The 23,919-nt window shown below is 44.9% G+C and overlaps 1 protein-coding gene across 1 annotated transcript; it reads right to left on the reverse strand.

Moving 5' to 3' along the window:
* Nucleotides 1-428: 428 nt before the first annotated feature.
* Nucleotides 429-14,677, reverse strand: LOC309558494 (putative HIT-like protein). Its single transcript, XM_082261576.1, has 5 exons — nucleotides 14,545-14,677; nucleotides 2,812-2,949; nucleotides 2,631-2,735; nucleotides 2,232-2,304; nucleotides 429-582 (listed from the first exon to the last, which is right to left on the reverse strand). Exons 1-5 carry the CDS (start codon nucleotides 14,653-14,655, stop codon nucleotides 491-493), a joined length of 519 nt encoding a protein of 172 aa, XP_082117702.1. The 5' UTR covers nucleotides 14,656-14,677; the 3' UTR covers nucleotides 429-490.
* Between the last annotated feature and the right edge of the window lie 9,242 nt (nucleotides 14,678-23,919).

The raw sequence follows: 23,919 nt of genomic DNA on the forward strand, positions 1-23,919 counted from the left end.
ATGAGTTGTTTTAACTAAAAATGCATGCACTATTTATCTCTAATGAATTGACCCCTTTGTTTCAGTGACAATGGTAAACCAGGACATATAGAAAGGTGAATTTGGTCAATGGTGACACAGACAAACGTTCTAACCCTTTTCTATCCAAAATGAAAAAAAAAAAACATAAAGCTTCTAATATACACTGTATAAGGGATCATCAGTCAGGACAGATTTCATGTAGGATTTGTGGGTGGTCTTCCCCATCCTTGAATGCACTATGTACGTCAGGTTTTAGCTCAGATTCGTATTGTTTCAGTTTATTGAACATTTTGATTTGTTCTAACTAGAGTCTGTCTCTCAGTTCCGTGTCCTCATCACCTGGCACACAGCACAAACACGCAGATATGATTTGCTGCATGTAGTTTATTGGTAGCATACACCCTGGTTGATCTGGATAGAAATTAGCCCTCTTTTTTTGTCTTCTACTTCCTCCAGCTCTGGGCAGAAGTTATCCTGGTGGCCAGTCCATCTGCCGTCCACCAATTACATGCACGTGAAGGTGATAAACAGACTGTGCCCCTTGCTTCCCATCATTGATCACTGCAAGAGAAAAAGACAGTGAGGAACGGTGAGAGACACATGAATCAGGGTAGGACAGGCACTATGGCAGAACAGAGACTGAGGACAACATAGGTGAAAGGTCTACAAACTGGAGACAAATCCTTCCAGCTATGTGCCATGTAGGGGGAAAGGGATTAGGAGTATAGACAAAATAAATGAAAATGAGTAATACAAAAATTCTTTTTTCTTTATTAGCTATTTTTTTCCCCCACGAAAGTGGAGTTACCCTTTAAAGTTTCTTGGCAACTCGAAGTTTCAGCTCCCTCCATAAATATTCTATAGGATTAAGGTCTGGAGACTGGCTAGGCCACTCCATGACCCTAATGTGCTTCTTCGTGACCCACTCACTTGTTGCCCTGGCGGTATGAGGGAAGAAGGTTCTTATCCAAGGTTTTACAATACATGGCTCCATCCATTGGCAGAGAAACAGCCCCAAAGCATAATGTTTCCAACTCCATACTTGACTATAGGAATGGTGTTCTTAGGGTCATAGTCAGCATTTTTCTTCCTCCAAACATGGCGAGTCCCCTTCCTCAAGAAGGCACATGTCCAGTCATGCTAAACAACATTTAAATTATTAGGATTGGGAGAAAGTGCTGTGGTCAGATGAGCCCAAAATTGAGCTCTTTGCCATTAACTCGACTCGCCGTCTTTGGAGAATGAAAAATGCTGACTATGACCCTAAGAACACCATCCCTACAGTCAAGCAGGGAGGTGGAAACATAATACTTTTGGGCTGTTTCTCTACTAAAGGTACAGGCCGACTTTGCCGCATTGATGGGCGAATGGATGGGGCCATGTATTGTAAAATCACAGGTGAGAACCTTCTTCCCTAAGCCAAAACACTGAAGATCGTAGATGGGCCTCCCAGCATGACAATGACCCAAAATATACCCCCAAGGCAACAAAGGAGTGGCTGAAGAAGAAGCACATTAAGGTCATGGAGTTGCCTAGTCAGTCTCCAGACCTTAATCCTATAGAAAATGTATGGAGGGAGCTGAAACTTCGAGTTGCCAAGGGACAGCAAAGTAACCTTAAGGATTTAGAGAGGACCTTTAAAGAAGAGTATACCAAAAATCCCTCCTGAGATGTGTGCACACCTGGTCACCAACTTTAAGAAACGTCTTACCTCTGTGCTTGCCAAAAAGGGTTTCTCCACCAAGTACTAAGTCATGTTTTGCTTGGGGATCAAATACCTATTTTACTCAATGAACTGCAACTTAATTTATAGTATTTGTTTTATGTGTTTTTTTCTGGATGTTTGGTTGATATTATGTCTCTATAATTTAAAATACACCTCTGATAAAAATTATAGACCCTTCATTTCTTTGTAAGTGGGTAAACTCACAAAATCTTCAGGGGATAAAAATAATTATTTTCCCCACTGTTTGTACCCCTGTGAGCTGAAGGGGGCTTTGCCCTGTTTGCTGGTTGACTTAGGTGCATATTCACATATACATGGCATTACATGACAATGATGTGTTACCAAGTCAGTTTTTCCTTCCCTGCGCTGAGGTTAACATACATTTATATTATATTAGCCCCCCCTCCCATTGCTCTACATAAACAGGAATCTGTAGCCACATCCCTTTCTAGGCTGCTCCTGCCATACCATATCCAGCACTCACCAATCCTGTAGCCCTCAGTCAACCCCTCCTTCTGTGCCAGGTGGCTGGCGGTGACCAGCAGGTGACCCAGGAGCTATAGAGAAAAGACAGAACAGTAATTGGCTCCTGCCAGGCTCACATTTCTGTGACCACTACCCCTGCAGCATCACACGGTGTGGCTGGTGAATGTAACCAGGGGTATAACTAGACCATTCACCACATCAACCAATTAGGATTTACCAGGGAAACAGGGCAACAATTTCATGGTAGTTTTCTTTACTGTAGTTTTAATAAGTCAGCAATTATTTGTGGCATGCCCCAAAGCAGTGTGGTGTGCAGTGTTTACCAGCCAACATTTCTGACATCAGATCTGACTGTGGTTTGGCAGTGCTGGGCCCCCCTTCAGTGGCTCTGCGTTACCTGGGTGTCAACTACTGTCACTTCACTTATTCTAGCAATTTGTTTCCTGGGGATGACAAGGAAATGCACAGGACCCTGTGGGGACACATCCCGGAATGCCAAACACTGCAAAAGAAAAAGCAGATTGTCAGTGGGTGGAGCAATGCCACCAAGGTCCCCAAGATAGTCTGCACTCCCTTACCTGTTCATCTTCATATATGATATCTGCTGGGATGGAGCGGTCAATAATCCGGGAGAAAATAGTGGGCGAATTACTCTGCGCTTTCTGTGCTCTCTGCACCTCATCACTGCTAACTCCATCACTGGCACAATATGGACGCTAGCCACAGAGAGAGAGAGTGAAAAGAATCAGGAGACATCAAACAAAGTACAGCAATGTGTTACCTAAATTCACTGTCAGTGCCTGTACAATGTCTACGCTGGAGGAAGGAGAGCGTACTCCCTACTGACAGTTGTGTGGTCAATCCTCCCCTCTGTCAGTGTCCTCTGAGCCTGCCCAAGCTGGGAGCCGAGAATCCATTTTCTGAGTTCCATTAAAGCTGGCCACAGGTCAAAATTCAGCCAGTTCAGCATGGATCGAAAAAATTTTGATCAGTGTTTGGCCATCCCTGTCAATCATTTGATCAATTTCTATCAAAGAAGAATGTTGGAAGCTTTTCTCCACTGACAGCTGCAACTGCCAATCAATATGTTCTGGCAGTGCTGGGTCATGCTGTCAGAATTTCCTCCATCCACCTTGTTTGTGTTAGATTTTTATTTTTTTGTTTTTATCATTGAGCTTACTGACTGAAAAAAAAAATGTCTATGGCCAGCTTAAGGGATGGCAAAGATTGACAAGCTTAAAGTGAACCTGTATTCTCTTAAAACTCATTAAGGCTGTGTTTTTGGGTCTCGAAGTAAGCTTAATGACTTCTTAGGGAAGACAGGGACACATTAAAATGAACCTGTCAGTAAAGCAGAAACTACAAAATTACTATTGGGGAAGGGACAGATTCCTCCTCTGTGGGCTCCCAAACCCAGAATGTGTGCACTATGCAAATATTTCCTAAAATATATATATATACCTTAATTTTACAATTTCCTACCCGAAATACATAATTATCTTAAAAAAATGTATATAAAGCTGGGCATACACCACACAATCTGATTGCACAGAGCAGAAATCGCTTGCCTGCTGCACATCTCGTTTGGCCTGAATGGTTAGCATGTAAAAGCAGCCTCAGCTCGATCCATCCAGGCCATGTTCCCAACATGTTTCACCCTGCGGGCCCCAGTTGGAGATGTGGCCTGGATGAATTGAGCTGAGGCTGCTTTTACATGCAAACCACTCAGGCTGGGCGAGGTGTGTGACGGCTGGCCTATATATTGGCATTTCTGTAGTGTACTTTGGGTCTGGACCGACTCCTACTCAGCCTGCACCCTCACTAGTCAGCTGCATCCAACTCATCAGGCCTTGACAGCCTGAGCGGGGACCCATTAATCACCAGTCACACTGATTGTACAAAGCTTGTGTAATATGAGGACAAACTTAACCACTTTAAGACCAGGCCTTTTTTTGACACTTGCTATTTACAAGCTAAAATCATTTTTTTTTTTGTTAGAAAACTACTTAGAACCCCCAAACATTATACATTTTTTTAGCAGAGACCCTAGAGAATAAAATGGAGATCATTGCAATATTTTTTATCACACCGTATTTGCGCAGCGGTCTTCCAAACTAAATTTTTTTGGAAAAAAATCACTTTTTTTGAATAAAAAAAATAAGAAAACAGTAAAGTTAGCCCAATTTTTTTCCATAATGTTATGCCGAGTAAATAGATACCCAACATGTCATGCTTCGAAATTGCGCAAGCTCGCGGAATGGCAACAAACTTTGGTACTTAAAATCCCCTTAGGCGACATTTTAAAAATTTCTACAGGTTACCAGATTAGAGTTACAGAGAAGGTCTAGGGCTCAAATAATTGCTCTTCCTGTAACGATTGTGGCGATACCTCACATGTGTGGTTTGAACACCGTTTACATATGTGGGCGGGACTTCCGTATGCATTCGCTTCTGCGCGCGAGCTAACGGGGACAGGGCGCTTTCATTTTTTTTTTCCCCCCTATTTATTTTATTATTTTTGCACAGTTTTAAAAAAAATAAATAAAAAATTTTGATCCTTTTTATTCCTATTACAAGGAATGTAAGCTTTCCTTGTAATAGAAATAGGCATGGCAGGTCCTCTTTATTGTAAGATCTGGGGTCAAAAAGACCTCAGACCTCACAACTACACTAAAAAAGAAAAAAAGGAAAAGTTGAAAAAAAATCGGGCCTTTAAACCGGTTGCTAGGCATCGACGTTTGACATCGCTCCGGTCCTCTAAGACCATAGAGTTGAGTGAGGGCCATCTTGCCCTCACTCGACTTCCTGTCTCAAAGGATCCAGAACCGGAACGTTTTCCCCGCTGCCGGCGATCCGGTAAGCGGGGAAAACGGCCAGGGCGCGGCGGGGGCGCGCCGCAACGTAAGGGTGATCCCGCGGCGAACACGCCGCTGGGACCACCCTTACCTGAAAGCTGATCGCCCAACCATTTTCAAAAACACCGGGATTATGGCAGCTATCTGCTGCCATAACCCCGGTATTTAGCGTCAAAGGGCTGACCTAAAACTGCGGCGGGCGGTCGGTAAGTGGTTAAATGATCCTTTTAATTCAAATCAAACAGGCCATAGCACTACATACACTTGCACAATCAGATTGTATAGTGTTTGTTTAGTCTACAGCTGTTATACAGTGGGGATCGAAAGTTTGGGCACCCCAGGTAAAAATTTGTATTAATGTGCATAAAGAAGACAAGGAAAGTTGGAAAAATCTCCAAAAGGCATCAAATTACAGATTAGACATTCTTATAATATGTCAACAAAAGTTATATTTTATTTTCATCATTCACACTTTCAAAATAACAGAAAACAAAAAAATGGCGTCTGCAAAAGTTCGGGCACCCTGCAGAGTTAATATCTTGTACTGCCCCCTTTGGCAAGTATCACAGCTTGTAAACGCTTTTTGTAGCCAGCCAAGAGTCTTTCAATTCATGTTTGATGTATCTTTGCCCATTCTTCCTTACAAAAGTCTTCCAGTTCTTTGAGATTTCTGGGCTGTCTGTCACACACTGCTCTTTTAACCACTTAAGCCCCGGAAGATTTTACCCCCATTCCGACCAGGGCCTATTTTGCGATTCGGCACTGCGTGACTTTAACGGACAATTGCGCGGTCGTGCAACGCTGTACCTAAACTAATTTGACGTCCTTTTTTTCCCACAAACAGAACTTTCTTTTGGTGGTATTTGATCACCTGTGCGATTTTTTGATCATGCGCTATAAACAAAAGAAGAGCGACAATTTTGCAAAAATAACAACATTTTTCACATTTTTTTATATGAAATTCCCCCACAAAAAAATGTAAAAATCAAATTTTTTTAACATTTTCGGGCAATTTGTTTTATGCTACATATGTTTGGTAAAAAAAAAAATTGCAAAAAGCGTATTTTGATTGGTTTGCGCAAAAGTTATCACGTTTACTAACAAAGGGAAAGATTGTCATTTTTGTTGGGTTTTTTTAACGCGTAATGGCGGCGATTTGCGTTTTTTTTTGCGGTACCGCGACATTGCGGCAGACAGATCAGACCCTTGACTGACATTTTTGACACTTTTGGGGTTACCAGTGACATTTCTACAGTAATCAGTGCTATAAATATGCACTGTTACGGTAAAATTACACTGGCAGTGAAGGGGTTAACTTTTTTTGAGAGGGAGGGGATATGTGTGTCCCTAGGGGCGTGATTCTAACTGTGATTGGCTGTGGCTTGAGGTGTAGGAACACTGATCAACCGTATAATCACTGTTTCTACACCGGGGAGAATGACAGGCGGCTTGTTTACATCAGCCGCCTGCCTTTCTCCCTCTCCACCGACGATCGCAGAGTGACCGGCGGACATCGGGTCCGCCGGTCACACGCACGGGGGGGGGGGGGGGGGGGTCCGTCACCGCGCGAAAGCGCGCCTCCGGCGGCGCGCGCTCGCTCCCCAGAGCCCTCACAGGCTAGCAACATAGTACTACGTCGCTCTGCCTGTGAGGGGCTGACTGCCGCAGTAACTATACTGTGAGCAGTCGGCAAGTGGTTAAGGTCTATCCATAGATTTTCAATTATGTTGAGGTCAGGAGATTGTGAAGGCCATGGCAAAACCTTCCGTTTACGCCTCTTGATGTAATAATCCCCCGTGGATTTTGAAGTGTGTTTAGGATCATTATCCATTTGTAGAAGCCATCCTCTCTTTAACTTCAGCTTTTTCACAGATGGCATCAAGTTACCATCCAAAATTTGCTGAAATTTTATTGAATCCATTTTTCCTTCTACTTGCGAGATGTTCCCTGTGCCACTGGCTACAATACAACCCCAAAGCATGATTGATCCACCCCTATGCTTAACAGTTGGACAGAGGTTATTTTCATTCAATTCTGTGCCCCTTCTTCTCCAAACGTACCTTTGCTCATTCCGGCCATAAAGTGAAATTTTAACCTCATCGGTCCACAGAACTTTTTTCCAAAATGCATCAGGCTTGTCTATATTTTCATTTGCAAAGTTCAAACGCTGATTTTTGTGGTGAGGACGTAGAAGAGGTTTTCTTCTGATGACTCTTCCATGAAGACCATATTTGTACAAGTATCTCTTTATAGTGGAATAGTGTACCACAACTCCAGTGTCTGCCAGATCTTTCTGGAGGGATCGTGCAGTCAAACGTGGGTTTTGAATTGTTTTTCTCACAATCCTGCGAGCTGTTCTGTCTGATATTTTTCTTGGTCTTCCAGATGTTGCTTTAACTTCCACTGTTCCTGATGACTGCCATTTCTTAATTACATTCTGAACAAAGGATATTGACATCTGAAAACGCTTTGGTTTCTTCTCCAGCTTTGTGAGCGTCAACTATTTTCAGTCTCAGTTTTCTAGACAACTGCTTAGAAGATCCCGAGGTGCTGATTGTTGGGGCAAGGTCAGATGAGTCTGGGCATTTAAAACCTTTGAGATTGACATCGCCTGGTCTTCCCAGACGATGATTGAGAACAATCCATGACACTGGCAGGTCTCAGCCTTGCAAAGGGGGCAGTGCATGCTATAAATTCTGCAGGGTGCCCAAACTTTTGCAGACGCCATTTTTTTGTTTTTTTTAAAGTGTCAATGATGGAAATAAAATCTAACTTTTGTTGCAATATTATAAGAATGTCTAATCTGTAATTTGATGCCTTTTGGAGATTTTTCCATCTTTCCTTGGCTTCTTTATGCACATTAATACAAATTTTTACCTAGGGTGCCCACACTTTCGATCCCCACTGTATGTGCAACGACAATCAAAGAGTATTTTTTTTTTTACATATTATACAAAAATCTCTTTGTTCGTTAGTTTAGCCACGGCCCTCTTCCCATAATGCAGTGCAGGTGCCTCAGTCACTGTGGGGTGTAAAGGGCGCAGGAGGTGATATGGCTTCTCAGACTGAGGCTGGAGTTTATATCAGTTCTTTAACCACTTTACCACCGGAGGATTTTGCGGTCTTACGTCCAGGCCACTTTTTGCGATTCGGTGCTGTGCGAATTTAACTGACAATTGCGCGGTCGTGCGACGCCGTACCCAAACGAAATTTATGTCCTTTTTTTTCCCACAAACAGAGCTTTCCTTTGGTGGTATTTGATCACCTGTGAGATTTTTACTTTTTGCGCTATAAACAAAAAAAGAGCCTTTATTTTGAAAAAATAACAATATTTTTAACATTTTTTTATATGAAATTCCCCCCCAAAAAAATGTAAAAAACAATTTTTCTCTAGCGCTCATTGACAGACGTAGTCCTCGGTGATACACCACCTTCGGGTTATGTTGCCTCCACAGGAGCAGGACTAGACAGGAAATTAAAAAGCTCTGGCCACACCCTAGGGGCAGTCCCAGAGGGTATATCCTCTCTCTCTCTGCCTCAGCAAATCAGTTATTTTCTGTCTAGTTAGGAGTAAGGACCTAGATACCTTGCTGGGATCTTAGGTCCTGGCAAGAATTTTTTCTTAAAGGATTTTTTAGACAGCTTTTTTTCTCCAGTGTTCCTGTGAGATCTTCAAGCAAGAAAGCTGAACTGGGCGACGGGCTGGATGTTGAGATCCGGTGGTCACCCCAGTTCAGCCTACGAGCGCGTGCAGGCCATAGCTCTGCGCTGGGTCGGCCGTGACAAAGTCCCATTAAAGGACTGACCCCGCGAGTTAAACGTCTCGCTGAAACGCCAAAGACCATGAGTCACGGCGTCCGTATCGGTCGACAGCCCTCCCGCCCCGGTGGAGAGGGGTACTGTCAGGAGTTGGTGCCCGCCTGGTTCCGGTATGGTGAGTAGTATGTTCCCCCTTTTCCCCTGACGGGTCTTGTGGTGAACGCGGGCCCCTCTCTGTATGGTAAGATAGAGTCCCTCTCTATCCTATAACATGACACAGATCCTCCTATTTTGAGTGTGATTTTATGTGCAAAAAAGCCAGGAGGCTTGGTTTGGGAGCTAACAATCTAATTGTATACATGTTAAAAAGATGTAATCTGTGGCATTCTGGGAATCTTACGGTGATAAGAATAAGCTACCTACCAGTCAGAAGCCACGGACATGTAGACTGCCTTCCTAATCAGATCTCCAGCTATTAGCAGGCCTCCCGAATGGCCATGCGGTCCGCCAGGGCCGGTACCCCCAACCACGCCAAATCCCCATGCAGAGAGAGTGTTGTGTGCCCTGCAGCACACCGCTATTCAGTACAGGCCGCCGCCATTTTTTTTTGCTGGATCGCACGAGCCGCCATTTTGGCGTAGCCTCGTGTCTCCAGCATGGGGGCGGCCATGTTTGAGGTGATCCAAACACCTCGTGGAGCTTGGGGAGGCGCCGGAAGGCGTGCAGAGGGGCGGAGCTGCCTCCTTTCTTCCTGGGCAGCCAGCCAAAAGACTTCCTGTTTGTCAAGACAGCGCTGTAACCTGTTGCAGTTAAACTCTGAGCATCAAGTGGTCAGCCTGGGGGTCTATCTCTCTCTCTCTCTCGATCGATAGGGATCCCTAGCAGGTAACACTAAGGGGCTTTTTGTGGCGCTGGGGGTCTGGAAAAAAAAAAAAAAAAAAAAAAAGTTTTTTATTTTTGAATTATATTATCCAGGAAGTGACTGGAATTATCATGGACCCTGCCACACATATTCCCCCACCTGTTTCCCTCGAGGGGGCCACGGGACCCGCCGGTGCACAGAGTGTAGAGTCATTTACAGCAATTTTGGAGTCTATGGTGGCTCGGGTGGAGGCGGCCTGTCAGGGACGGGGGTCAAGGAAGCGACCCCCGCCTACCCCTATACTATCTGACACCTCTGACTCAGATTCAGAGATGGTCACTGCAGTTGCAGGTTCCTCTGCAAGGGCTGTTATCCCAGGTAAAGCCCCCTCAGACAGTGAGGAGGACGCTTCTTCTCCTGCTATAATTCAGGAAGAAGCATTGGTGGACGCACTAGTTGTGGCAGTGCAGGAAACCTTAAAACTTGAGGCTTTACCGGCAGAGGCTACTGAAACAGAGATTCCTTTTGGTACTAATAAGCCCATCAAAACGGTGAAGGTTTTTCCTGTACCCAAATGTTTCGGTAATCAGATTAAAGGAGAATGGGAGCATTCTAAACGTACCTTTACTATTTCCAAGCGTATTGCTAGACGCTATCCGTTTGAGGAATCCATCATTAAGAAATGGACGGTACCACCAGTGGTGGATCCACCTATTTCCAGGCTGAATAAAGCCACGGTTATCCCAGTGGAGGACACTTCGTCCTTTAAGGATCCGGTGGATCGAAAGATGGAAGCAGAGTCCCGCACCATCTTCTCTCTGATAGGGTCAGCATTTAGACCAGTAATTGTTATTGGTCTAGTTTCCCAGACACTTACGGAATGGGCGAAAATGGTACGCCAAGACCTTAGGGGAAAGGATATTCCCCAGGAGACATCTGATTTGATGGAACAGATTATACAAGGGCTACAGTTTATCTGTGACGCAGCCTTGGACACTACTCCCTTATTAGGGCATGCATCTATGTCAGCGGTAATCCTCAGACGTGTGCTGTGGTTAAAATGCTGGTCAGCTGACCTAGGTTCCAAAAAGACCTTGACAAATCTCCCTTTTCAGGGGAATCGTCTATTTGGGGCCAACCTAGATGAAATCATTAAGGATGCCACTGGGGGCAAGAGCACTTTTTTGCCACAGGCTGCAAAAGCTAAGGGACCTCGCAACAAGCGAGGACCTTTCTTTACCGCCCATAAAGGGCGCCCGGCTGGTACTAGCGGGAAAGGCAAGACTCCTCCAGGAGGGTTCAAGAAGGGCTGGTCGGACAAGCAGAGGACCAACCCAGCCAAACCCGAAGCAAAGGAGTACACAGCCTGAAGGTGCGCCCCCACCCGGTTTCAGGGTGGGGGGACGTTTTCACCGGTATTCAGGACATTAGATCGAGCTTCAACCACTACTACCGGTGCGATTCTTCCCTTCCAACATTTAAGTACTACAGGAAGCGGTAGTTACCGTTCCCTGAATAGATCTTTTCCTTTACCTTTTCCTAAGATTAGTCCCTATACCTCACAGGAATCGGATCTGGTTGACCAGATAGGCCAAGTAGCCTCTAGTCGGGTGACTTCGGTCCCTGAGGTTCAACCAGAAAAGATCACCCTTCCTGATAACAATCAGGTATCTGATAAATGTGTGGGAACAGAAAACGACCAGACTTTCTCGGATGGTCGGGGCCAGATACCTCTAGGGACGCCTGGTTCAGATTCTATCAGCGCCAGTGGTCCTAGAAATTCTAGGCTGGCCTCCTCAAGCCGGCCTGGCCGACTTGGACATGCTAGTCGCAGACGTTCCGTGGGAACTTCGTCTCAGGGAGTGTCTGTGGTCTCAAGGACCAATTTACCATCATGCTTTACAGTCGCTGGTTTTAATGGCCTGGCCATTGAGACCCAAGTACTGAAGGACAGAGGTTTGTCTACTTCAGTCATTCCTACCCTTATTAAAGCAAGGAAAGCGACTTCCAGCAAGGTCTATTATCACACATGGAAGACTTATATTGCGTGGTGCGAATCTTTAGGATTTCCTCCACGTACCTATTCGGTGACTCGAATATTGGCCTTTTTGCAACAAGGGGTTGAGCAGAAGCTAGCCTTGAGCACCATCAAGGGTCAAGTTTCAGCATTAGCAATCTTCTTTCAGAAACCTTTAGCTACCAAGTCCTTGGTGCGGAATTTCATCCAGGGGGTGCGGCACCTGGCTCCACCAGTCCGCGCGCCCTTACCGCCCTGGGATCTTAATTTGGTTTTGTCGGTTCTACAGAAACCTCCCTTTGAAAACATCAGGGAGATTCCCTTGCTTACTTTATCCCAGAAGGTGGCCTTCTTGGTGGCTATTACTTCTGCTCGCAGGGTGTCAGAACTGCCTGCATTATCATGCCAGTCCCCATACCTAGTGATTCATAGGGATAAGGTAGTACTTCATCCTAAGCCATCTTTTCTTCCTAAGGTGGTTTCATATTTTCATCTGAATGAAGATATTGTACTACCTTCCTTGTGTCCTCAGCCCAAGCATCATCGGGAACATGCGTTGCATTCCTTAGATGTGGTTCGGGCAATCAGGGTATACCTGAAAGCTACGGAATCATTCCGTAAGACGGATTCACTTTTTGTGATCACGGATGGCCCCAGAAAGGGTTTGCCTGCATCTGCCGCGACCATTGCCAAATGGATTAGACAAACGGTGGTACAGGCTTATTCTATTAAGGGTCAGAGTCCTCCGTTCCCTGTTAGGGCGCACTCCACTCGAGCGCTCAGTACTTCCTGGGCCTTTCGCCATCAGGCGTCAGTGGTCCAGGTATGTAAGGCGGCCACCTGGTCGTCGGTACATACCTTTACAAAATTCTATAAAATTGATGTGACGGCATCGGCGGATGCCTCATTTGGCCGCAAGGTTTTGCAGGCCGCAATTTGAGGAGACCGGTGGTCTACCTCGAGGGTTTTTTTCTGTTTTCTCTTTTTTGTTGAGTCTCATCATTAAGGATGAGCATTGTAAACTTCTAGTTGGCACCGGTTGGGCCTTCTAGATTGGGATTTGATTTCATTTTCCCACCCCTCAGTTGTGATACTGCTCTGGGACGTCCCGAAGGTGGTGTATCACCGAGGACTACGTCTGTCAATGAGCGCTAGAGAAAAATGGATTTTTGTAAGATCTTACTGAAAATCCTTTTCTCTTAGCTCATTGACAGATGTAGTCCCCGCCCCTCTGTTTTTTGAGTTGGGTTGGGTTAAATCTCTAAAGACTGCTTTTTCACATAACTGATTTGCTGAGGCAGAGAGAGAGAGGATATACCCTCTGGGACTGCCCCTAGGGTGTGGCCAGAGCTTTTTAATTTCCTGTCTAGTCCTGCTCCTGTGGAGGCAACATAACCCGAAGGTGGTGTATCACCGAGGACTACGTCTGTCAATGAGCTAAGAGAAAAGGATTTTACGGTAAGATCTTACAAAAATCCATTTTTTTTTTAATTTTTGGCCAATTTGTTTTCTGCTACCCATGTTTGGTAAAAAAAAAAATCACAATAAGCGTATTTTGATTGGTTTGCGCAAAAGTTATTGCGTTTACTAACAAAGGGAAAGATTTCTGTCATTTTTGGTGTTTTTTTTTTTAACGCGTAATGGCGGCGATCTGCAATTTTTTTTGCGGTACTGCGACATTGCGGCAGACAGATCGGACCCTTGACTGACATTTTTGACACTTTTGGGGTTACCAGTGACATTACTGCAGTAATCAGTGCTATAAATATGCACTGTTACTGTAAAAATGACACTGGCAGGGAAGGGGTTAATTTTATTGGAGAGGGAGGGGTTAATGTATGCCTGGTGCTTACTAACGTGTGTGGGGGGAGGTGACTGAGTGAGCCAGGGACAGATCGGATGTCCAGCTATGCTGAACACTCCGATCTGTCACTCCCTGTCACTTGGGAGATCCGCCCGCTTGTGTTTACACAGGCGGGCGGATCTCCACACTAGATTCCCGACGATCGGGGAAGAGCTGCGGCGATCGCCGCTGCTCCTCCCCTGGCCCGACTCCCGCTGTGACCGAAAACAGCGGGAGCGAGCCTCCGGCGGCGCGCAAGCGCCGCCCAGAAGGGGGAGTGTCTGACGACGTAGTACTACGTCGTCAGACGATAACGAGCCACTCTGCCGCAGTAATATTACTGTGGGCGGTGGTAAAGTGGTTAAAGGATAAGTTCAGTCAAAAACAAACTAACGCTAAATCTGCTCTGTGCCACATTCTTAAGACAATTCTATCTAACCCTGTAAAGCAAAAATCACTGTACTTACCTATTCTACACCCAATCCAGTCTGGTCCCACGCTGATCTGTCAGCGGCGGCTTCAGCATGGAGGCGGGTGCAGGAGAGGCACTCAACAACGGAAGCCTCATAATAGGTCTATGGGTGACATCACTTCCCATTAATTTCACAGCCGTTGTCGGTCCTCTCCTGCACACAGCTTCCGCAGTTGAAAACCGGAGCGGATCGGGTGTAGAAAAGGTAAGTACAGTGATTTTTGCTTTACAGGGTTAGACAGAATAGTCTTAGAATGTGGCAAAGAGTAGGTTTAGTGTTAGCTTTTGACTGGACTTATTCTTTAAGCTCCCCACCTTCTCTCTATTTAGCAGCCAGTGTGGGACGAATAATTTAGCTGGTGTGCAGGTTATGATGGAAATGTAGTATGAACGATTGAAGTGCTACATAATGCAGATGAGAAATCTTTAAAGCAGATGTACATTTTATTATATCGTTGGCTTGGCGAGTTTGCAGCGTGGACATTTAATATGAGTGATCTCACCTGCTGCTGACATTTCTGATTACTGGCTGGCGTCAGAGATGAACGGAAAGTCCCAGTGCATCTCACTGCCAGGCTGGCATACAGGACCCGCAACAGTGACTGGCCAGGCATCACTAGAAGAGAAGATCAGGCGTTACTGGAATCTGTAGACATCTGCTTATAGGGCAACTTCTGTTATTCAGAAATCACTTTTATTGTATGTTTTTATATATTATCTTCCAACAGTCCCCTGAACACTACAAATAATGCTAGACCTATTGGTCTTTTGAACCATTGCATTGCTCCCTGCTGCTAAATGGCTTTGTTTCACGCACTGGGGCCTGGAAGTAAGGGCTTTACACCATATTTCAGGCACTGGGGGCTGGAGGAAAGGTCCTTATACCATATTTAAGACACTGGGGGCTGGAGGAGAGGTGTTTACACCATATTTCAGGCACTGGACTGTGGAGGAGAGGTGTTTACACCATATTTCAGGCACTGGACTGTGGAGGAGAGGTGTTTACACCATATTTCAGGCACTGGACTCTGGAAGTGAGGTCTTTACACCATATTTCAGTGGACAATGAGTCTACCGGACCCACTGAGCACACATGGGAGCGAGCCTCCGGCAGCGCACACATGTGCCCGATACCCGAAAATGCAGGAGCACATATGTAGATGTGATCCTACAAAGTGCAGCCGCCCTGTAGCAGTAAATGTACTATGGGGCGGTCGGCAAGTGGAAGTATGAATTTCAGGCAGCACTTTTTGTTACTGTTGGTTATAGTGAAGAGGTCAGTTATTGCTGTCTGTACCCATTAGGGAGATTCACCTTTTTTAAAGTGAAAGAAAATTTGAATTCTTACCAGAAAAGGAAAATAGGGGAAAAATTACAATGGGGACACTAGTTCTGGTGACAACCATGGATTCCCTCTCACTTCCTCTTTTGGCTGCGTTACAGGAAGTGAAATCTCCCCAATGGGACACCCTTGCCACATTTGCCTTACGTTCTACTTGGAAGTGATTGTAATCGATCACCTTGTAAAATAACCCATTCAGTTTCAAATAGAAATGAAAGGCAAAACATTTGTGTATACGTATTAAAAAAAAAAAAAAATTATATATATATATATATATATATATATATATATATATATATATATAAAACACACACACACCTTTTTTTCCTTTTTAAAAGATTCCTTTTACACTGAGGAATTTTTCAAGTGCTTTGGCGTTAAAAAAGCTCACAAAAACTGCTTCCCATTAAAATCAATGAATGCTTTCACACTGGGGCAGTGCGGTAAAAAAAAAACCGGCATGCAGCATCCTTGGAGAGCTAACAAAAAAGTGCTTCAAAGACACCCCTCTTCATTGAAACTAATAAGAAGCACATGAAAAGCGCTTCAAAAGTGCCTCAAAATGTTTTTTGGCAAAGTTTTTGAGTGACGTGTCCTTTTAAAAAGCACCCCGCAAATGCCTGAAAAGTGCTGCAAAAGTGCTCAGCGTTTTATGGGCAGTTTCGAAGCGCCTCGGTGTGAAAGGGCTCTTAGTGATCACATTCCCTCTGTTCTCCGCTACATAAGAGCTGGGGAAAGGGGAGCAGCAGCACACAAAGCTTCCCAGTGAATGGCTGTACAGTGGGGGCATGTCAGGATAAGTCTGATTATTGGAGGACACTAAGTTCCCAGCATAGCTAGAGAACTGACCACCATGTGCTCTCATGCCTAGTCTGGTCAGTTTTTAATAAGAAAGCAGAGAGACTGGCAGGAACACCAGGGATTGCACAGAAAGGAAGCAATACAAAGAGAACAGGGTACTTTCTCATACAAGTACATGGTACAGCAGGCACATATCAGGAATATAGAGTGTTGAGGGTAACAAAGGTTTTTTGCCCTCATGTCTGGTGTGCGGGGTAACATTCCATCATTATTACACTGACCCTGTATACCATGGGGCTGCACACGGACTGCCAGCAATGTACACAACATACAGGACTTCACAGCAGGGAAGGGATAGAATACATAGGATGGGGTCAGATGTATGTAGTACAATGTGTACTCTGAGAGGAGACCCACATATACACATAGTAGTAGAGGAGAATGGTATACACCGGTATACAGACATAGACACGCACACACTACAATATAATACATAGAAGTTCTTCAGTTCAATGTGACTTACTATTCCACGTCCTGCCCCGCCCCCTTCTCAGTCAGTGAAACCATGTGACCAGGGGGCGGATCCCAGCTTGTAGGAGCGACGATAACTACTTATAGGTTTCTTCCTTAGTTCTGACTTCTCCACTGATTTTATAAAGTCTTTATCTGGCTATTTTTTTTATTACAACTCGTGTATATCTCTTTGCCCGCTTTTGCGTTTCAAGCCTCGTTCTCGTTCTACTTACAATCCTAAGTCTTGTTTTCATTGGTTGTTTCGGTGTTTCAAGCCTCGTTTTTCTGGTAAGTGTTTCAAGCCTCGTTCTAATTTCAATATTTCAAGCCTCGTTCTGGTTGTAGCTGTAATCCAGCCCTTGTTTTCTTCTCTGTTTTAGTGTGTTTCAAGCCTTGTTTTTTTTCTCTGTTTCTTACCTTAACTTTACCACCGGAGGATTTTGCTGTCTTACGTCTGGGCCACTTTTTGCGATTCGGCACTGTGCAACTTTAACTGATAATTGCGCGGTCATGCGACGCCATACCCAAACAAAATTTTCGTCCTTTTTTCCCACAAACAGAGCTTTCTTTTGGTGGTATTTGATCACCTGTGAGATTTTTACTTTTTGCGCTATAAACAAAAAAAGAGCGTAAATTTTGAAAAAATAACAATATTTTTCACATTTTTTATTTGAAATGACCCCAAAAAATGTAAAAATCGAAATTTTTTTAAATTTTTGGCCAATTTGTTTTCTGCTACCTATGTTTGGTAAAAAAAATCACAATAAGCGTATTTTGATACCAGTGACATCACTGCAGTAATCAGTGCTATATATATGCACTGTTACTGTAAAAATGACACTGGCAGGGAAGGGGTTAATTTTATTGGAGAGCGAGGGGTTAATGTATGCCTGGTGCTTACTAATGTGTGTGGGGGGAGGGGACTGAGTGACACAGGGACAGATCGCATGTTCAGCTATGCTGAACCCTGCAATCTGACTCTGCCTGTCACTTAGGAGATCCGCCCGCTTGTGTTTACACAAGCAGGCGGATCTCCACACTCGATTCCCCGTTGATCGGGGAAGAGCAGCGGCGATCGCCGCTGCTCCTCCCCTGGCCCGACTCCCGCTGTGACTGAATACAGCAGGAGAGAGCCGAGAATGGGGAGTGTCTGGCGACATAGGTCTACGTCGTCAGACGATAACGAACCACTTTGCCGCAGCAGTGCTCGAGTGAGCAGACGGCAAGTGGTTAAAGAAGAAGTAAAGTAAATGCATAATGTGCTAGTATGCATAGCATACTAGCACATTATGTGACACTTACCTCCAACGAAGCCTGCGTTGTCCGCGCTGCTGGCTGTATCCATGTTCACCCGTCTTCTTCCAGGTCCGCGTGACGTCACTCCCATGCATGCATGTTGGAGCCGCCAGTGACGGCACAGGGCTCTGAAGAAACGGCACGGGCGGGCGTTTCTTCAGAGCGCATGCGCCGATGACGTTATCGGCTGAAAGCACTGTAAATATCTCCTAAACGGTGCATGTTTAGGAGATATTTATAGCACCTAAAGGTAAGCTTTAATATAGGCTTACCTATAGGTGAAAGTCTTTAACCACCTCCCACCCGGGCCATTGTACATATACGGCCGGGTGGGAGTCTCGTCCTTCTGATCGGACGTTCCGGAACGTCCTTCAGAAGGAGAGAGATCGCGCCGCCGCGGGCACGCGCAGCAGCGCGATCTCGATGTGTCTGTGTCCCTAGGCCGCCCACCAGTGCCCATTTTTGCCCACCAGTGCTGCCTATCAGTGCCCCCCATCAGTGCCGATCAGTGCCGCCGATCAGTCCCCATCAGTGCTGCCTATCAGTGCCCATCAGCGCTGCCTATCAGTGCCCACCAATGCTGCATATCAGTGCCACATATCAGTGCCACCCCATCAGTGCCACCCCATCAGTGCCACCCCATCAGTGTCTCCTCATCAGTGCCTGTCAGTGCGGCGTCATCAGTGCTCATCAGTGCAGGAAAAAACGTATCTATTTACAAAATGTTATAACCTAAACAAAAAAACTTTTTTTTTCAAACTTTTCAGTTTTTTTTAATTTGTGCACCAAAAAAGAAAAAAACCTGGCGGTGATCAAATACCACCAAAAGAAAGCTCTATTTGTGGGGAAAAAATGACACAAATTTGGTTTAGGTACAGTGTTGAATGACCGCGCAATTGTCATTCAAAATGCAACAGCGCTAAAAGCTGAAAATTGGTCTGGGAAGGAAGGGGGTTTAAGTGCCCAGTATTGAGGTAGTTAAAGTGGGTTTACAACCACTTTAACCACATAAGAACCAGGCCTTTTTCTGACACTTGTTATTTACAAGTTAAAATCAGTTTTTTTTTTTTTTATAGAAACTTACTTAGAACCCCTAAACATTATATATATATATATATATATTTTTTTTTAGCAGAGACCCTAGAGAATAAAAAGAGATACCTACAATGTTTTTTATCACACCGTATTTGCGCAGCGGTCTTACAAAAATTGTTTTTTAAAAAATACACTAAAAAATAAGAAAACAGTAAAGTTAGCCCAATTTTTTTCTATAATGTGAAAGATAATGTGACACAGAGTAAATAGATACCAAACATGTCATGCTTCAATATTGCGCACGCTCATGGAATGGCGACAAACATTGGTACTTAAAAATCTCCATAGACGGCACTTTAAACATTTCTAAAGTTTACAGATACAGAGGAGGTCTAGGGCTAGAATTATTGCTCTCGCTCTAATGATTGCGGTGACACCTCACATGTGTGGTTTGAACACCGTTTACATATGTGGGCGCGACCTGCGTATGCGTTCGCTTCTGCGGGCGAGCTAAGAGGGACAGAGCGCTTTAATTCATTTATTTATTTTTACTATTTATTTTATCTTTTATTTTTACACTGCCCCTTTAAAAACATTTTTTTTAATCACTTTTATTCCTATTACAAGGAATGCAAACATCCCTTGTAATAGAAATGAGCAGCACAGGTCCACTTTAAACACTTTAACCACTTCTGGACCTGCAAGATTTTGCCCCCTTCCTGACCAGGCCCTATTTTGCGATTCGGCACTGCGTTACTTTAACGGATAATTGCGCGGTCATGCGACGCTGTACCCAAATAAAATTGACGTCCATTTTTTCCCACAAATAGAGCTTTCTTTTGGTGGTATTTGAACATCTGTGCAATTTTTTGCGCTATAAACAAAAAAAAGCAACAATTTTGAAAAAAAAAAAAAAACAATATTTTTCACATTCTGCTATATGACATTTTAAAAAAAATTTAAAAATCAAAATTTGTTAACATTTTAGGCCAATTTGTTTTCTGCTACATATTTTTGGTAAAAAAATTAGCAATAAGCAACTTACTAGTAATGGCGGCGATCTGCGATTTTTTTTTGCAGGACTGCGACATATCGGTGGACAGATCAGACCCCTAACTGACATTTTTGACACTTTTGAGGATACCAATGACATTACTACAGTAATCAGTGCTAAAAATATGCACTGTTACTGTAATAATGACAGTGGCAGGGAAGGGGTTAACAGTATAGGTGACCAAGGGGTTAAATGTGACCCTAGGGGAGTGATTCTAACTGTGGGGGGTCTCGGCTTCTGAGATGACCATAGAGACATGTGATCCTATATAGAAGGATCACATGAGCTCTGTGATCATTTCAGGGAGAAGGATGGTCGGCTGTGTTTACAACAGCCGGCTGTCCTTCTCTTTCAGCAGGGAGCGATCGCGGGTGTCAGGCAGCAATCGGAGCTGCCTGATTCACGCATCGGCTTCCCCGCTGACGATCGGGGGCGGGAGCGCGCCCCCTAGCTGCCACCAGGTGACCAACGTACCGATACGTGGTTTTGCCTGTAGGAGCCACTCTGTCGCCGTATATATAAAGTAAGCGCCCATTTAAGGCTGTTGGGAGGAAGCGACATATGATGTCCCTTCAGTCCTCCAAGGCCATAGAGTTGAGTGGAGGCCATCTTGTCCTCATTCGACTCCCTGCCTAGGAGGAGAAAGGAACGGATCGTTTTTCTCGCTACCAACGGCTCCGGTTAGCGGGGAAAGGGACCGGGAAGCGGCGGGGCACCTCTCTTGCCACCCATAAAAGTGTGTGGTCCTAGCGAATCCAACACTGGGACCACCTTTATGTTAAAGCGGACCGCCTTCTGTTAAAAAAATACCAGGGTTCTGCCATAACCCCAGTATTTAATGTCAAAGTACCGACGTATAACTACAGTGGGCAGTTCGGAAGTGGTTAACAACTTCTGGACCGGAAGATTTTCCCCCTTAAAGCGGAGTTCCACCCTAAAATTATACTTACCTCCATCTTCTTGCTCCGGGTCACCTGAAAAACAAATGGATAATCGCAATTTTTTTTCTTTTTTACTTACCATGTTTAGAAGAAAATATACTCACCTTACTTCCTCTTCCTCCCCTCGGCGGCTGAACGTCATCGCTCCCAGGAATCAATGTGCCTGCACCGGCCCCGACGTCAGTTCCGGTGCAGGCGCCGTCATATCTTGCTAAACAGCTTCTGGGCATGCCCAGAAGCTGTGCAGGGATGACGCTGCGGCACCGGAAGTGACGGCGGGGCCGGTGCAGTGCATCGTGGGACCGAAAAAGACGGAAGAGGACACAGAAGAGGATCGCGCTGGCTTCAAGCTGCCCACACCTGAGATGGCAGCGCTGGACAATACTTTTTCAAGGTAAGTATTTCTTCTAAAAGGTAAGTGCAACCCGGGACAGATCAGAGGCTAGCCATTGTGGAATGCATTAGCCCTGACTGTCCCGGGGGTATTTTTATTAAAAAAAACTTTCCCAGGGTGGAACTCCGCTTTAATGACCAGGCCATTATTTGCGATTCAGGACTGCGTTACTTTAACAGACAATCGTGCGGTCGTGCGACACTGTACCTAAATAAATTTGATGTCCTTTTTTTCCCCACAAATAGAGCTTTCTTTTGGTGGTATTTGATCACCAGTGCAATTTTTATTTTTTGCGCTCTAAACAAAGAGCGACAATTCTGAAAAAAGAAAACAATATTTTTCACTTTATGCTATATAACATTCTCAAAAAAAAAATTAAAAATCTAATTTTTTTTAACATTTTAGGCCAATTTGTATCCTGCTACATATTTTTGCTAAAAAAAAAAATCTCAATAAGCGTATTTTGATTGGTTTGCTCAAAAGTTATCACGTCTTCAAACTAGGGGAAAGATTTATGTCATTTTTATTTTATTTTTTACTAGTAATGGCGGTGATCAGCGATTTTTAGGTGGACTGTGACATTGCGGTGGACAGATCAGACCCTTAACTGACATTTTTGACACTTTTGGGGGGACCTAAAAATAATGCTAAGAATAATGCTAAAAATATGCACTGTTACTGTAATAATGACACTGGGTAGGGATTAACCCAGGGGCAATCAAAGGGTTAAGTGTGAGCCTAGGGGGTGTTTTCTAACTGTGGGGGGGGGGTGGGCTTATGGAATCAATACAGAGATCTGTGATCCTAAATAGGAGGAACACAGGAGCTCTGCACTTATTCCTGAGAGAACAACGGTCTGCTGTGTTTACGCTTCACGGGGAGCGATCGCGGGTGCCCGGCGGCAATCGTGGCCGTTGGCCCCGTGGATCGGCTTCTCCGCTAGGGTGACCACGTGTCCCGGATCGCCCGGGACAGTCCCGCATTTGGAGAGTCTGTCCCGGGTCCCGGTCACCCTCATTCCGGGACAATGCAGTGTCCCGGAATGATCTGAGCCTGTGAGCCGCCGTCCGTCGACCGCTGCTGTGCTGTGACAGATAGTCACTTCCTTATACTATGCGATCGCCGAATCAGATCGGCATCGCATAGTACTGTCCAGTGTGTGTGGCTCCTCCCCTGCCTTGCTGCACGCAGTGCGCAGCCGAGTCACGTGACGACGGTGACGTCAGCCGGAGCCGGGATCTCTACTGTGCGGCGCCTCAGCCTGCTGTAACTGACTGTCTGTAATCCAACGGCCGTTATTATCAGCATTTAAGAGGACAAAATGTAAGTTTAACTTTTTAATGGATGTCTGCCTATTCTTTCCTTTGTGTTCAGGGCAGCAAATATTTATTGATATTTATCATATTATAGATATGTTTTTGCCAGTCTCACGTATAAGTTTGACGAAATGCACTTGGGAAAGTAAGTGTCCCTGAATGGCAGTTAGGAAATGTGGTCACCCTATTCTCCGCTGGCGAGTGGGCGCACATGCCCCCAGGATCGCTCCCACGGACCGCCGTACAAGCACAGCGATTTGCGGGAATATGTAGACCTGCTGTCGTACAACTCCAGCGGCTTGTCAGCAAGTGGTGAAAGAGTTATTCCACTTTTATTGAGAAAAAAATCATTCCCCTCTGGGTAATCGGTGTACATTGCAAGGATTATAACAACCTTTGTTGCAGATTCCTACCTTTTGTTATTCTGAAGAAATCTCTGTTGTACCAGGATGATGTCTGCAGCTAGAAGCATCACCCCGGAAACGTTTTTTAGAGCTGGCTGTTGGCTTTCAGGAGATTGGCCGTTATCCAAGTGAGTGGGAGGAGACACCCCCCGACACTTTTCGCAGCTCTGCCCGGGTCTTCCGTCCCACGGGGAGACCCGAGCAACCAGCCGGCACGTCCGCCGACTAGTTGGAGTCCCGAACAAAGCTGGATTCGGCTTTGATCGGGGCTCCGATGTAGTAACCCGGAATCGACGTCACAGCGTAAAACTTCCGGTTTCCTCAGTTGCTAATGGCGCAAATTTTAAGAACCCTCTATAATGAGTACCTGTCACTGTCTATTACTGTCACAAGGGATGTTTACATTCCTTGTGACAGCAATAAAAGTGATCAGATTTTTTTTAGTATTAAAAACAGTGATAAAAATAAAAAATGTAATAAAATAAATAGGAAAAAAAAAATGTTAAAGCGCCCCAGTCGGCGTGAGCTTGTGCAGGAAAGAAAACGCATAAGTAAGTCGCGCCCGTAAATGAAAACGGTGTTCCAACCACTCATGTGAGGTATCGCCCTGATCGCTAGAACGAGAACAATTATTCTAGAAATAGATTTCCTCTGTAACTCTAAACTGGTAACAGCTAAAAAAAATTTAAAGCGTCGCCTACGGAGATTTTTAAGTACCGTAGTTTGTCGCCATTCCACGAGTGTGCGCAATTTTAAACCGTAAGGTATATATTTACTCGGCA

Source organism: Pelophylax lessonae (genome assembly GCF_965119305.1).
Source record: "Pelophylax lessonae genome assembly, chromosome: 1".
NCBI lineage: Eukaryota > Metazoa > Chordata > Amphibia > Anura > Ranidae > Pelophylax > Pelophylax lessonae.